The sequence below is a fragment of the Peromyscus maniculatus genome, chromosome 7, assembly GCF_049852395.1.
Source record: "Peromyscus maniculatus bairdii isolate BWxNUB_F1_BW_parent chromosome 7, HU_Pman_BW_mat_3.1, whole genome shotgun sequence".
Classification (NCBI taxonomy): Eukaryota; Metazoa; Chordata; class Mammalia; order Rodentia; family Cricetidae; genus Peromyscus; species Peromyscus maniculatus.
The window spans coordinates 93,777,985-93,795,136 of record NC_134858.1 but is presented as its reverse complement, the minus strand read 5'-3'; the positions used below and the strand labels follow the sequence as shown (position 1 = coordinate 93,795,136).

General features: G+C 37.8%; 1 protein-coding gene across 26 annotated transcripts in view; it reads right to left on the bottom strand.

Moving 5' to 3' along the window:
* Nucleotides 1-17,152, bottom strand: part of Tfdp2 (transcription factor Dp-2) — a 128,904-nt gene that overhangs the window by 84,438 nt on the left and 27,314 nt on the right. For 11 of the 26 annotated variants that reach the window (XM_015994090.3, XM_076576853.1, XM_015994088.3 and 8 more), the window contains exons 3-4: nucleotides 12,966-13,070; nucleotides 2,017-2,083 (exon numbers count right to left, since the gene is read on the bottom strand). The exons of 3 other annotated variants lie outside the window; for them this stretch is intronic. Coding sequence is in view for 8 of the 23 variants with exons in the window: in XM_015994088.3 (XP_015849574.1) it covers nucleotides 2,017-2,083; nucleotides 12,966-12,980 (82 nt within the window). In the remaining 15 variants the exon portion in view is untranslated. Of the gene's footprint in view, nucleotides 1-1,081; nucleotides 1,167-2,016; nucleotides 2,084-12,535; nucleotides 12,589-12,965; nucleotides 13,071-17,152 lie in introns of those variants that run through there. 12 more of the 26 variants (XM_076576852.1, XM_076576848.1, XM_015994089.3 and 9 more) reach the window with 5 other exon arrangements.

Genomic DNA, 17,152 nt, shown 5'->3' with positions numbered 1-17,152 from the left:
AACCCTGTTTATAATAATAATAATAATAATCACCATCATCATCATCATCATCCTTTTTTTAAACCTGACCCCTCTATCTCTAACTTTCCCAGTTGTTCTATACAGTTAAGCAAGCTCAGAAGGCTTTGCTCTGTAGTTAAACTGCACCAGGATTTCCATACATCCAGGGTAAACCCTTTTACCCAGTGTTCTTACCCTTCACATGCCCATTTCAACAGCCTCACTTAAACCATCCTCTTCTCCTTACCTTGGGACTTTTGAAGGCATGTTTTCAGTCACCATTGCCTTTCATGATTTGCTATGTTTTCCCTTATTTTCCAAATGTCTACATCACTCATCATCCCCACCCCACTACTCTCATTTTCCCTTTCATCCAGGCTGTGGCTCCTGGGTTTTCCTGACCTGCACATTGTATGTTACAAAAGGAGAGAATCCCAATCACATATTGAAAGTTTTAAGTGTACTAAGATACTGATTTCTTTCTGCCCCATGGCTTGGAGTGGCTACAGCTCTTAGGTATCACACCTATGACCTTTAACAATCCTTTTTTTAGGCCTAGTGCATTTAATAAATGTTACATTACCATTTTCTATGTATGACATCATGTGGGGGGGAGTAAAAAACACCAAGACAAAATATTTCTCAAATACTTTCATAACACTCTCAGAGTAATTCCTATAGACTATTAATATTATTCATTAAGCTAGATATTTTTATACCAAGTACAGACTTCCGTAGTCTCCATGGCACATCTCATACAGTAGACGAAATCTTTTAAGGAAACTGGTGTTTTCTCAAAACTGTAATACAATGGCAACTATGTTGTTCCTACCCTGTACAGTGGAAAATGTCAAGTATTTACAAAGCAGGGAAAAAAATGATACCCCACATAGCCATCACTCAGCTTAAATACTCAATCACCTTATAAAGAATACTGCTTTATCTGTAATGTCCACATAGTTTACCCTCCTCACATTAGATTACTCTGAATCCAGCTGCAGACATCCTATCATTTCATCTATAACAATTTCATGTAGGCCTACATGCTAAAAGACAGCATAGATGTATATAAAGATGTTACCAGTTTCCATGGAAGTCCTTATGCTGGTGAATCAGATTTCTGATATTAAGTATGCCCCAGTAAGTCATGGATTAGAGAAATTTATCTATTAGAAAACACATATTTATTACATTTTTCTCTACTGCATTTTCTTACAAGTTAAAACAACTTGAAAGCCGAAAATTGGGGAACAGTTTTTAATTTTTAAATGTTTTATTAGCATATATTAATTATACATAACAGATTTGATTGTGACAGTTTGTACATATACACAATATGTCCCAATTACACCTGTCTTCTGTGACCCTCACCTGTCTCCCTCCTACCTCCGTTAATCCTCTTCCCTTCCCAACTAGCCCTCTTCGTACTTCCATGGTTTTCTTTTATTCTGTTTTGGGTTTTGGGTGATCCAATAGTTTCCATTAGGGGTGTTTCAGGAGCATGGGCACCTTACCAGTGGCTACATCACTGAAGAAGAAGGCTTTCCTTCCTCTATCAGCCAGTGACTACATATAATGAAAGAGAAGAGTCCCTTGAGCCCCTCACTCCCACCCTGTTGTTTTGTTTTGGAGACAAAGACTCACGCTATAGTCCAGTAGAGCCTGGAACTGAATAGAAAGCTCACACTGGTCTCAAACTCATAGCAATCCTCCTGGCTCAGCCCCCAAAACATCAGAACTACAGTATATGCTACCATACACAGAAAAAATAGATTTAACAGTGTCAATTGGAGTAAGATCACTGGTTAAGGAGCTTTGAGACCTCTAAAGAGAGAAAAATTGTACAAAGACCTTCCACTTCCTAGAGACAATTGACATTCATATGACTCATTTGGTATGTGATGACACCCTAACACTATGCAACTATTGTACACAAAGGAATTCTTATAATTGCATATTTTATAGGAGAACTGCAACAAAATTAAAGCCAGAAATTTTTTATCCAATAATCCTTACCTTTTGTTGGACTGAAATTCTGATCTATAAAGCCCCTCAGTTCTGCACTTGTGGATGTCAAACCAACCTAGATTAAAAAAAATTAATACTCGGATCTGAAGTATTTTAGCATTATTTAATAGACTTTTTTATCTTCCACCAGAGGTCTGTATCAAGTATTATATATAGTCTTATGAAATAAATCAATTATATCATCCATAGGAATATATTACTAAAAAGAAAATGTTACCATAATGCTTGAAATGGGAAAAACTAAGAATTTTAGATTAAAAATTAATGGAATGTTACTTATTAGTTAAACCAAAATCCACAAATTTTCTGAATATTTTGAAGGCAAGTAATATGGCAGCTGCCAACAGATAAATCACAATTCCATCCTGAGGGCTGGAGGCTTGGCTCAGCAGCAGAACACTTGCCTAGCATGTATAAAGCCCTGGTTTGAACTCTAGCACTATAAAAACAAGAGTAATTATATCCTCATTGCTGCCCTTAATTTCTAATGTTCTTAATCACTTCTACAATGTTTTAAAGAGCTACCCCAGAAATACCATGACTAACTCAAGTCCATTCATGTATCTGGGTTCACACCGGCTCATAAAGCCCATTGACTGTTATGTGCCCTGGTGAAGCCATTCAAATTACAAATTTGCAAATGAGAATGTGCTGCCTGCCAGTACTTACCAGTTCTGGTTGTTGTAAATCCCCAAGGAGATAAGTAATGCAAAGGATGCAGCACACTACATGGCACACACGCTTCAATCTATGTCAACATTCATGATTAGTTAGTACTGTGTATCAGCAGCTCTCTGTGGCAATGGCCTTCGGAGGGTTTGTCTCACTTAATGTAATATCTACAGGGCTATTTGGTAGCACAGATGAAGGCAGTACCATAAGAAATAGTCTTTCTCTGTTGCGGATACAAAGCCTCATATATCCCAGGCTGGTCTCAAACTGTACAGCTGAGGATTAATCTTCTGATCCTCCGATCTCTATCTCAAGAGTGCTGCAATTACAGGAATGCATGACCACACCTGATTTTCATAAAAATTCTAAAAATCTGTTTCAGAGCCTAGTGGAATCTCGACTTTGAAAATCTGACACAGGGGCCATCAAGACAGCTCAGTACATAAAGTGCTTGCTGAATAAGCCTGAATATCTGAGTTCAAACTCCAACTCACATAAAGATAAAGGGGAGAATCAATCCCACAAAGCTGTCCTCAAGAGCACAGTGGCATCAGGTAGCTCCCCCCATCCCCCCTACCCCTGCATCATATATATACACACATAATAAGATTTTTATTTAAGATTAAAAAAAACTTAGCTCAATCTCTAAATTCAAGGCCAGCCTGCTCTACAGAGTGAGTTCCAGGACAGTCAAGGCTACATAAAGAAACCCTGTCTCAAGGAAGAAGACAAACAGCTTAGCTCAAAGCAAGTTATAGTAAGTGGATTATTACTATATATTATACTTTTATACATTATAGAGTTGTAATCTTGTAACATTACAAACTTGCAATATTCTGCTCACTTTGAACATTACAAATTTGTAGTCTGATACCTCAAACCCTCTTCTCAAATATATCTTTAAAACAGTTTTATTGGACTAGAACTAATTATAATGGCTTCAAATTATTGATCCTTATCTCTATGTTTTGAGACATGTCTAAATTATTAAATGATCGCTACAATCAAGCTAATTACAAATCCTTACTTTTATGGTAGGTTGTATGCGTGCCTGAGTATGTACACTGAATAGATTTAATTTAATATTGATCTGTGCTGGTATAGCTCAGCAAGCTTTGCCTTGCATGCCCAAGTCTCTGGGTTCAATTTGCAGTACTGCCCCTACCTCCCAATAAAACTATCCTCATAACAAATTACAAGCATATAATACGATACTTCAATGAGCATCACCATGCTGCAAATCAGTTCCTCAGTAACTTAAAAGAATTTTAAAGAACATGAGGTGCTGAACTTTGTGTACTTGACTTTAAATTTTTTTTTATATAATTTTATGTGTATAGGTGGTTTGTCTGCATGCACATCTATGCACCCTGTGTGCCTGGTACCCACAAAGGCCAGAAGAGGGCATCAGATACTTTGGAACTATTGTTACAAACAGTTGTAAGCTGCCACATGGGTGCTAGAAATCAAACCCAAGACTTCTAGAAGAGCAGCCAGTTCTTTTAACTGCTAAGCCATCTTTCCAGTCCAACACTGGACTTTTTTTTTTTAGTTATTTAATATTTAACATTATATATCCTCCATAAGCACTCACTTGGTCCCTATCAATTTAATAGTTTAAGAGCTAATGATTTCATTATTCAGTGGTTAAAATCCTTTACCAAGTGCAGTTTCCTTTTACCAAAATATTTCTATGTATTGTTCAACACAGCCAAGGAATTCTGATATAACAGACAAATGGCACCTAAAATCAAATTTTTACAACAGAAATTGACACTGAGATGTGTAGAAACAAGCTTCTCAATTCTATGAGATGGTGTAGCTGCTTTGCACGGAGATTTTTCAGCTAGCCTTAAAAAAAAAAAAAATGCAACAAACAGCCACATCATGGCTCTCCTGGACTGCTCATGAATATAACGTTCCACATTCAAGCAACTGAGCATCTGCTGAGCTGTGTGCTGCCACTACTAAGGAGCCCGCTCACACTGTAAGCAATCTGCTACCAAGAGAAGATAAAACTTTAGTCTGTCCTACTTTGAAAAGAAAACAAAAATGGCGAGGACAACTTTTAAATATATTTATCCCATGTCTAATACAGGACCATTTAATACACATACAGTAACTTCAGGAGAGTTGTTTTACATTTTTCTTATTTTATAAAAATAACAGTTAAAAAAAAAAAAACCTCAACCAAAACCACACATTCACAGTACAGACTTCAGTTACTGGGTTCTGTTAGGCTTAAACACCTGCTCCTCATGCCAGTCTCTGCATGCAGAGTAAAGCAGCAGCAACCAAACCTACAAACTTCCAAAGCAGCTGCACACCCATGCCTTAACTGTACAGTTAAAAATTAGACAAAGGTCAACTAAGTCTCAATATTACAGCCTAATTTTAATCTTGGAAGACAGTTTAATCTAATGTTCATAAAAATACTACCAAAACCAATTTATTAAATCAAAGTACATATTAAATTCTATTTTTATACTTCATAGTTTGAAGATTCAAAACATATTACTTAAAAGTAAAAAAGTTGGCTAGGAAAGACATTAAAATATTCTTTCTAACCAGTTAGTGGTGGCTCATGTCTTTAGTCCCAGCACTCAGAAAGGAGAGATAGGAAACTAGCCTGGTCTACAAAGTGAGTTCCAGGACAGCTAGACCTGTTACATAGAGAAACCTTGTCTAGGGAAAAAACAAACAACAACAACAAAAAATAAAAAAAATAAAAATAATAAGAATTCTTTCCTTGGCTGGAAAGATGGTTCAATGGTTAAGAGTGTACATGAAATGAGAGTTTTATTTTCTCTTGCTCAATGAAATAATCTTTTTGTTGTTGTTTTTCTGAGACAGAATCTCACTGGGTAGCTTAGGCTGTCCTGGAATCCTATGTTACACTCATGTCAGGGAGCTCACAACCATCTGTAACTCAAGCTCCAAGAAATCCAATGCTTCCGAAGGTCTCCACAGGCATGTACACTTTGCAGGCCTGGTTGTGCATGGCTTTAATCCCAGCACTCGGGAGGCAGAGGCAGGTGGGTCTCTGAGTTTGAGGCCAGCCTGGTCTACAGAGCAAGTTCTAGGACAGCCAGGATTACAAAGAGAAACTCTGAGAGAGAGAGAGAGAAAGAGAAAGAGAGAGGGAGGAAGGGAGGGAGGGAGGGAGGAGCATGTTCTTTCCTTATTCTATTTAAACAGAATTAAAGTTAGGGTATGGTGGTACTCCCAGTACTTGGAAGGCAGATCTCTGTGAGTTCAAGGCCATTCTGGTCTACATAGTTGCAGGACACCCAGGGATAGTGCAATCCTGTTTCAAATAAACAAGTAAATAAACAAATAAGGAAGTATGGGGTTGGAAAGAATGGTTTAAAGTAGTCATTGCAGGCTGGAGAGATGGCTCAGTAGTTAGGAGCACTGGTTGCTTTTCCAAAGGACCTGGGTTCAATTCCCAGCAACCACATGGAAGCTCACAACTGTCTGTAACTCCAGTTCTAGGGGATCTGACACCTTCACACCAATTCACATGAAGTTAAATAAATCATTTTTAAATTGTTTTTTAAAGTGGCCATTGCTCTTACAGAAGATCAGTTCCTAACTTTCAAGGGGATAGAGCTCGCACTCTCCTATAATTGCAACAAAAGTGGCTCCAGTGCCCTCCTACAGCCTCCAAAGACATCGGCGTGCACATGTATATTCACATGTCCACACACGCAACCAATAAAAGGTAATCCTAAAAATGAATGAATTAAAGTAAAAAAGGAACTAAAGGGGCATCGTGATATAAGCCTGTGATCCCAGCACTTGAGGGGCTGATCTGGGAGAAACCCAAATCAAGGCTAACCTTGAATACACAGTGAATTCCAGGACAGCCTAAGCTACCCAGTGAGATTCTGTCTCAGAAAAAAAACAACAAAAAGATTATTTCATTGAGCAAGAGAAAATAAAACTCACATTTCATGTTATACTTTTTGCCTAATCAGATACTAAGAAATGTCTTCTATCTAGGTATTTCACTATAAATTTTCTTAATTAATTTAAACAAATTTAATGGATTTAAGGTACAGATATGATATAAGACAAATATGGAATAATATCTGGGTATTCTAATGCTGTACTATAAACTGTGAGCAGTCACTAAAGGTATGCTAAATAAAAATACCTAAGGCTATTTTTGTTTTTTTTTTGTAAAATGTTTAGCCCAGGCTGGCCTTGAACTTGTGATCTTCCTGCCTCCTCCAGCAAATCCTACAGACGTAAGCCACCACAACCAGCTTGTTTTTGTTTTTTTTGAGACAGGGTTTCTCTGTGTAGCCCTGGCTGTCCTGGAATTCACTCTGTAGACCAGGCTGGCCTCGAACTCACAGAGATCCACTATGCCTCCTGAGTGCTGGGATTAAAGGCACATGCCACCATCATCTGGCCCTAAGCCTATTTTTAACAATCAATTGTATTCCTCAATAAGAATATTATAAACTGCACTGATATTTAGTATTTCTGACATAGAAAACAATTCAATAAGATGATCTGTACTTAGTGGTAAGCTCTACCTTTCACAGGCAAGATGATTTTGGAACCATCATTATACAGTGTACATATGTAAACAACAGACTTGAATACCTTACATCAAATAATTGTGCGTATTTGTTTATAGTGAAGTAATACTTAAGTTTTAGTTATTATTTAGATGCCAAGAGCTTCCACAACATGAACATATACAATTTCCAGCCAGAAATGTAAATAACCAATAAACACACAGAATATTAGTTTAGCCTTACTAGTTATCAGAAGAAATCACATACAACTTTTTGCTGGTTAGAGTGGCTAAGAATAAAAAATAAAAGTCGGGCAGCGGTGGTGCATGCCTTTAATCCCAGCATTCCGGGAGGCAGAGCCAGGCAGATCTCTTTGAGTTTGAGGCCAGCCTGGTCTACAGAGTGAGATCCAGGACAGGCAAAATGAATGAATGGATGGATGGATGGATGGATGGATGGATGGATGGATGGATGGATGGATGGATGGATGAATGAATGAATGAATGAATGAATGAATGAATGAATGAATGAATGAATGAATAGAGAAAGAAAACCTGTAGGAAGGAAGGAAGGAAGGAAGGAAGGAAGGAAGGAAGGAAGGAAGGAAGGAAGGAAGGAAGGAAGGAAGAGAACCTATAGGCAGGCAGGCAGGCAGGCAGGCAGGCAGGCAGGAAGGAAGGAAGGAAGGAAGGAAGGAAGGAAGGAAGGAAGGAAGGAAGGAAGGAAGGAAAAAGAAAGAAAGAAAGAAAGAAAGAAAGAAAGAAAGAAAGAAAGAAAGAAAGAAAGAAAGAAAGAAAGAAAGAAAGAAAGAAAGAAGGAAGGAAGGAAGGAAGGAAGGAAGGAAGGAAGGAAGGAAGGAAGGAAGGAAGGAAGGAAAGAAAGAAAGAAAACCTGTAGAAAGAAAAGAAGGAAAAAGAAACAAAGAAACAAAGAAAAAACTAGAAAGAAAGAAAAACTGTATACAGAAAGAAAAGGAAGAAAACCTGTAGGTAGGTAGGTAGGTAGGTAGGTAGGTAGGTAGGTAGGTAGGTAGGTAGGAAGGAAGGAAGGAAGGAAGGAAGGAAGGAAGGAAGGAAGGAAGGAAGGAAGGAAGGAAGGAAGGAAGGAAGGAAGGAAGGAAGGAAGGAAGGAAGGAAGGAAGGAAGGAAGGAAGGAAGAAAAAATAAAAGAAAGAAAACCTGTAGACAGTACTCTTGCCTCTGTTGGGTTCATTGCTCCTTGCAAACGTGTAAGCATATACATAAGAGAAATGTCACTCTCATACATTACTGGTAAGTAAATAAATAAGCAGCCTTTAGAAAACACCATGTAGCAGTACGATTCTAGAGCTCTTAGAGCGGAAGCTATAACTCAGTAGTAAAGTACTTGCCTCACATACATGAGGTCCAACATTCAATATCTACTACTACTAAAAGGGGGAGAGATAATCTCTGAAAAAAATCATACACACTCAATAATATGACTCAGAAATCTTCTAAGCCTTTTGTCTGATGGAAATAATCTAACAAACGAGCAAAAGAGTACAAAAATGTTCAAAGTCAAGAATTCCTAAGAAGTAAGAAGCAGAAAAATGAGTTCTAAGACAGGCTAGCTAGATCAAGACCGAGGACACAGCAATATCCTGTCTTAAAAAACAAAAGCTGCAGCCGGGCGGTAGCGGCGCATGCCTTTAATCCCAGCACTCCAGAGGCAGAGGCAGGCGGATCTCTGTGAGTTCGAGGCCAGCCTGGTCTCCAAAGTGAGTTCCAGGAAAGGCGCAAAGCTACACAGAGAAACCCTGTCTCCAAAAAAAAAAAAAAAAAAAAAAAAAAAAAGGAACAAAAAACAAAGGCTAAGGAAGGTGGCTAACACCTGTAGTCCCACCAGTTGGAAGAGTGAAGATGGACGACCGCCATGAGTAGGAAGGAGGCTTGAATTACATAGTGAATTCAAAGCCAGTCTAAGCTACATAGTGAGATCCTATCTCAAAACAAAACTCTTGAAAATGCTCTAGTGGTGGCTAAAAGTAATCTTAGCATTTGAGGGGCAGGAGAAGCATTCAATGCAAACTTGGGCTATATAAGACCTTGTTTCAAATTACAAATATGGCCAGAGAGATAGTTTGATCAGTAAATATGCTTCACACAAGCCTGGTGACCTGAGTTCAATTCTGGCATCCACCGTGGAAGGAGACTCAATTCCTGAAAGTTGTCTTCTGACTTGCACAAGCACCCTGTGGCTATGTGCACCTACACACAATACAAACACACCTATACACATAAAAGTTTAAAACACTGTAAAGGGAAAAACAGAAACATTTAAAAACGGGGGGGGGGGGGAGATGACTACTATCAGAAAACATGAGTAACATAAAATAGCCTCTTAAAATGTTACATAAGTATCAAGGTAAAAAAAAAAAATACAGCATATGTAAAAAAGTTTCATTGAGAAGGCAAAATATAGTACACCTTGGCTTATTTGTCAAATCTTCTTTTGAAAGACAGGCACGGTGCTGGGTGTTGCATGTCTGCAATTCCAGAACTTAGGACACTGTTGCAGAAAGACTGAGTTTGAGAGGCTGGCCTGGGTAGAGAGCAAGGCACTGTCTCAAAAAGGGGGAAAAAAAAATCTATGCGGTATACTAGATGAACTTAAAATATACCTGAATTTTTGGTCCAGAAGACTCATTGGATAGTAAGTACTACTAGATGACATGCAGAGAATATATGTCAGTACCTCATCTCATCCTCTTTGCAAAAGGATCCATGCCATATCCTGTGTTATTCAGACAAGAGACATTAATGACAGGCTCCTGGCCCAGGCCTCACACCTTCGGCATCCTATTCCTATTTCCTTCCACAGATGGAAAGATCTAGATCTGTGAGCCAAGCAAGGTAATCAAACTGCTTCTGTGGATTACACACACACACCTCCCCCCCCCCACACCCGGCTGAGGACTGAACCCAGGGCCTTACCACTGAACTAAATCCCCAACCCTTTTTTTTTTTTTTTTTTTTTGGTTTTTCGAGACAGGGTTTCTCTGTGTAGCTTTGCATATGTCCTGGATCTCGCTCTTTAGACCAGGCTGGCCTCGAACTCACAAAAATCCTCCTGCCTCTGCCTCCTGAGTGCTGGGATTAAAGGCGTGCGCCACCACCCCCTGGCCCTTACATCTTCTTATAAACTGAAACACTATAGGACCCAAGTAAGCCATTATGCTACCACCTATACAGCCAAAAGGTGGGGTCGGGGGACACAGTACGTGATGCCACGCTTCAAACCTCTAAAGTAGAGGTAGTGAAAGCCTGAGAACTCTAGATTTTTCAGTTAAATGAAGCAATATATTTACTCTTTGGCTTAAATTGAGTTTTGTTGTGATGACTGGTTGGGTTTTTGTTGTTTGTTTTGATTTTCAGACAGGATCTTGCTACATTAGCTAGCGTAGCCTCAAACTCACCATCCTCCTGCCTCAGGCTCCTGAATGGCTAGGATTACAGCCATACACTTCCATAACTAGCTCCTTAACAGTTTTGAGTAGGATTTTGGTTTTTCCTGATCAAGTATGATCTAAAAGGCAAAGGTAACTGTGTGTTTGTGCGCGTGTGCACACACACAAGTGTTCTCTGTTCTCAGAAGAGAAATGCTTTCCTCGAGTCTGCAATTAGACTTGACAGGAAGGAAAGGATCTGTCAGCCTGCTTCTTTCCCTCCTGTACATCTCCCTCAGAATATGCATGGGAGAGACAGTGTAAGGCTGACTATGGACCTAAGGTGATTTTCAGGTGAGAGGAGGAAGAAATGAAGCCAACGGATAACATCAGAAAGGGATGAGCTATGAAAACAAATAACTGTTCCAATTCCCGATAGACTCCTGGTTTTGGGCCCACATCTTTCTGAAGTGTAGACAAATTGCTAAACGGTCTTATTAAATAAAAAACACAGAGCAACAACATCTCTAGTCATCAGAGAAATACAAATCAAAATGACTCTGAGATACCACCTTACACCTGTCAGAATGGCTATGATCAAAAACACTGATAACAGCTTATGTTGGAGAGGATGTGGAGCAAAGGGAACACTCCTCCACTGTTGGTGCAAACTTGTACAACCACTGTGGAAATCAGTATGGCGGTTTCTCAGAAAATTGGGAATTGATCTACCTCAAGACCCAGCCATACCACTCTTAGGTATATACCCAAGGAAAGCTCAATCATACCACAAAGATACATGCTCAACTATGTTCATAGCAGCATTATTCATAATAGCCAGAACCTGGAAACAACCTAAATGCCCATCAACTGAAGAATGGATAAAAAAATGTGGTACATATACACAATGGAGTACTACTCAGCAGAGAAAAATAATGACATATTGAAATTTGCAGGCAAATGGATGGAACTAGAAAATACCATCCTGATTGAGGTAACACAGACTCAGAAGGACAAACATGGTATGTACTCACTTATAAGTGGATACTATATGTAAAGCAAAAGACAATCAGACTGCAACCCACAGATCCAGGGAGGCTACCTAGCAGGGGAGACCCTAGGATGACCGTGGCTTATAATAAGTTTTGGTTTTACCCAATCACTGGACAAGCTTTAGTGAAACATTTCACTATTAGGATGAGAATTTGTACTGTATCAAGCTGATGAAGGAAAATGCTGGCTGTACTTTCAGGTGGAGAGGCTAAAATACTTTTAGAATATGGATTAACCTATAGAAAAATGTCTGCCGTAAATCAAACAGTGAAGGGGAAGATGAATAGGAATCTCACTTACACAACTTTAGTAAAACATAGCTCTCTGAATAGATGAAGATAGGTTTATTCTGTATACCAGAATCTAATCAATATTGATATGTACAATTCAGTTATCATTTGGCTTAAAAGGGCTTATTAGGAAATGTTATCATTTATACTATTTTCTACAGAGAAAATATTTTACTGTTTAAAATAACCCTGGACTTTTAAATTACAACCTGTTTTTATGTTCAAAGGAAAACAAAACACAGAGCCAGATATAGGGGTAACAACCTGAGAGATCAGGGAAACAGGAAAAGCCACAAGCTAACCTCACCTCACCAACACCTACCTCAGTCTCATGTGGCCAGCACTGAAGCCTTCATCAAGGGCAGCACAGCAGCCCTGCTCTTTGGTAGCCCTGCTCTCTGCTGCCCTGAGGGCTTACTAAATTCCTACTTGTGAACCTAAGACAGCCCTGCACCTTTACAATAAAGATATAAAGAAATGATCATTTAAACAGAGGGAGGATAGTAGATAACTTTCCCAACACTTCTAAAGTTTAGATGGTCTTCAGGGAATACCTCAGGGAATGCGGCAATCTGCTTCCAAATAACGTCAGAGCATACACATTTCCCTGAGCAAACACAAAAGAAAAAAATAAGCCAAAGAAAGCAGAGATGTGCTCAATAAGGCCAAGTAACTAACTCTCTAGCAACCAAAACAAATTTGTAACAGCCCCCAGAAAAGAAGCCAAGTTGGAAATTTTCTAGAGATAGCAATTTGCAGCTGTTGAAAAAGAAAAGCTTGGCACCAATCTGCAAGAATCCTTTAATAGCTATGAAAGTACTATATTCAATAGTATTAAGTTTATTTCACACACTACACAATCAAAAACAATTATAAACCCAGGCAACATTTTGAATTTTATTAACCAGAATAGTGAGAAACTATGTATAGCAAAACAGCATAGGCTCACATTAAAACTATTTTTAAAAAATTACAAATACTTACACTTTTTGCCGTCATGTCAAACTTTATTCTATTTAATATTCTGCATAGCCATTAAAAAACATACAAAAATAAAAACTTTCGTCTTCAACAATCCTTTAAAATATCCTGTTAAGGGGAAAAAGAGGGAATAGTGATGTAATAATAGGCAATATTGATGTCACATTTCCTGAGACTTGTACTTCTAAGTGAATTGTCTAAATGAATCCTTAGGACAGCACTAGGAAAGCATGTATCATTTTTACTTCCATTCCAGATAACAACTGGGGTTTAAAGCAGTTAAGTAACTTGACAAGTCTGCTCTACTCTCAAGGGGTACAGCAGAGTTATACTATGTTGCTTTCGATAACGCACTGAAAGAAACACAGACCTTCACAGAGAAAGGGCTGATTCCAAAGTAAGGCAGGAAAGGTACCAGACAAACCTAGCATATTTTACTGTTCCAAAGGACAAAACGTTCAAACACTGACAGACACATATCAAAAATACACAAGGGCCAACTTAAAGAGCCTACAACTGCACACTGTAGCAACTGGACATCAAAATATCTTAATGACAATAAAATTATAAACCCAGTCATGAAAACAATTAGAAATGACAGAGGAAAATGTAAAGCCTCAATAGAATGCCAACTAATAATATAATAAATTCTACAGTTGTTGAAATCACCACCATATAACATCACAATAAACTAGTACAGGAAGAATCATCAACAAAGGGTAACACTAGTTACTAGAAATATGCAACAAGATATTAACATAATATTGAAATATCTCCTTATAAAATACCTTAATTCAAATTTTCCAGTAAAGAAAACTTGCATACACTACTTTGAAAATCAAAGTTAACAAATGGCCACCAATAATTAGATAAGTCCTCATGTGTCCTAAGTGCACCGAGATGGATATAATATCATTTGAGACACTACTGCCATCCAACATGCAAAACCTAACCAGAAAACAAATAAAATCAGAGAAATACAAAGTGAAAGATGTTCTTCAAAATAATGGCCTAAACTCCTTAACTGCTCAAAATCATTAGTGTCAAAAAAAGCAAAGAAAGCTTTAAAAAAAATCCATATTTAGGGGGGAAAAAACCTAAAAAAAAAGGAAAACTCAATTCAGTATGTGGATCAGATAAACATGATTCCTAAGAAGACTAATATTAGGGTAACGGGAAAAGACCACATTCCAGATAGCATGCGTGTATGCGTGTATGCGTGTATGCATGTGTGTGTGTGTGTGTGTGTGTGTGTGTGTGTGTGTGTGTGTCTGTCTGTCTGTCTGTCTGTCTGCTATTTCTTTTTTTCTTTTTTTTTCTTAGCAGAACCTTGCTTTAGAGCCCTGGCTAGTCTAGAACTCAGTATGTAGATCAAGTGGCCTGAAATTCATGGTTATCCCCTTGATTCGGCCTTCTAAATGCTAGAATTACAGGTATAAGCAATCAGGCTCAGATTTCACTGTTGTTTCTGGATATCAGTCCATAAACTATAGGGTCATTCTATAAGTGAAATATCCTTTAACTTAGAAAAACAAAAACACTAAAATGCTCCAGGAAGCAAGGGGCATGATAACAAGAACTAAATATCAAATGAAAAATATGTAGAAGAAATGAAAATAAAACATATAAAAATGTTTATAATTGGTGTATCTGGGCAAGGGCATTCAGGAGTTCTTTGCCGTACTTCTGTAGCTTTTCTCATTTGTGTCTATTTGATCTTTGGAGAGAGGCTCTCACCTTATTTTTCTATTAAAATTACTCTGCTAGTCAGAGTAGCTCACACCTATAGTATCATTATTTAGGAGCTAAGGCAAGAGAAATTACAAGTGTGAGGCCAGTTTAGGCTACATAGTAACACAGTGATCCAGGCTAGCCTAAGCTATACAGTGAAATTCTGCCTCAAAAATAAATAAATAAACATTAAATTATCTTAAAACAGAAGTAGAGGTTATTAAAATTTTAATATTGACTTTAAAGCACTAGAGGCAAAAGAAAGGCACTCAGAAGGAAAAAAAAAAGACACACCTAAGAATGTAGAGGTAGGAAGAGCAATAATTAAAGGCCAACCTTAGATGATGACAAGTTCCAGAGCAGTGTGAGCTACATGAGACCCTGGACCAGAGAGATGGCTGAGAGGGTAAAGGTGTTTGTTGACCCTGGAACCAAAGTAAAAGTAGTAGGAGAGAGCTGACTCTAACTCTGACCTTCACATGCATGCTGTGGCATGTGTATCCATACACATCATATACACTCATAATAAATAAATAAATAAAAATATTTTTACAATTTTCCCACACCCATGTACATATAGCCATCATGACCTAGGCTAAGAGAAATTTATAAAATAGAAAAGGGCACCTGAATGCTAAAAATTGTAAACACATATGAAATACTCAAAGAATAAATAAAAATACTTTAAAATAGTTAAAACATTAATAACATCATAAATATACACAATAATAACATTAAACGGGGGGCTGGAGAGATGGCTTAGTAGTTAGGAGCACTAACTGATCTTCCAGAGGACCCAGGTTCAATTCGCAGCACCCACATGGCAGCTAACAACTGTCTGTAACTGCAAGATCTGGCAGCCTCACACAGACATACATGAAGGCAAAACACCAATGCACATAAAATAATAAAATAAAATAAAGTGCATTACTCATTAAAAAAAGAAAATAAAAAATTAGATTACTTTTGACCTATTAAAATACAAAGTGGTGGAGGAAAAAGTGAACACTGCAAGAATACTCAAAAGGGCTGAGAGTTGCAAACACCAAGAATAGCTTTGCATAGTAAATGGAATAGAACAGCTCTGAACTATAGCTTACTTTTCCTGGTTTGGTCTGACAGAATGATTGAATGCTTTTGTACAAAAATCAGAGCCTTAAAAACAAGGATTTGGTGAGATTGTAAAATGGTGTGCCACTTTGGCAAAACAGTTTGGTGGTTGGTCAAAATGCAAAACATTGTTACTCTGTTACTCAACAATTCTACCCTTAGGAATATATCCTCAAACTACTGAAAATGTGCACCTATGAAACATGTACATGAAGGTTTACAGCATGTGTTGCTAATAGTAAAAAAGTTAAAACAACTCAAATAGCTATCAAATACTGGAGAGAAATAAAATGTGGCTTATTCATACAATAGAATATTATTAAGACATAAAAATGAATGAGAAACTGACAGATTAAATGACTTTGGTGAACCTTCATAATTTCATTTGTAGATCTTTCCATTTCTAATTTATAAATACATTTGGGGTTATAAATTATAAATGTACTGTCTCCTGTCAACATTGTATACTTCTATTTGATGATTTCTGTGTCAAACATTATATGGAAATGTTTCCAAGTATTTTCTGTATTAACTGTGAATGAATAGAACAATAAATTGCCTGTGATGGAAAAAAAAAAAGAATCAATAAAAAGTTTAAAAAAATACAATTCTGACAGAAAATAATGAAATCTTTTCCAGAGAAAATATGATTTGGACTCATTAAGATTTACGAGCTTTCTATGTATAGATCCAAGGCAGATATTATTCCCTGTTATTTTTCTCTTCCCTAAGAAGTTGAAGGTGGCAATGTGTTCACTAAAATGTCCCCCTCTCCTCCCTCACAGATGGTCTGACCACATAACATATGACTCAGTGCTGGCCAACAAGACACAAGCAAATACTAATGAAGTGAGCTAGCAGATCTGGCTAAAGGGATCCCTTTTCTCTACCTCACTGAGCCCAGAGCACGGTTGTAATGGCTACAGCTGCTTTTCTCTATGCATCTGCTTCATTTTTGTTCTCAGTCTTCAATACTGTATCATATTTCCTAAAAATCAGGCTACTGAATGGCACTGTGCTAGTCAAGCAAATAAACAGAAACTAACAAAAGGCTGGAGATGTAGCTCAGTAACTGGAATGCTTACTGAGAGTCTAGGTTAGACCCCCAGGACCACATGGGAGAGAGGAACAGTTAAAAACTTAGGAAATTAACAGAATCTATTTCAGAACACTACAGTAAGAGGCTCCAATAAAAATATTGTTTAGCCACACCAATGGAACTGACACAGCCATGGATAACTGTGTTCAGTATCTTTGAATCATCTTACCAGAGCTCAGCACAGACTGGAATCTCTAAATGTTGTCTAAATGATAAATGTTTAACATAGAGCCAAAAGTGCCTAAATGTT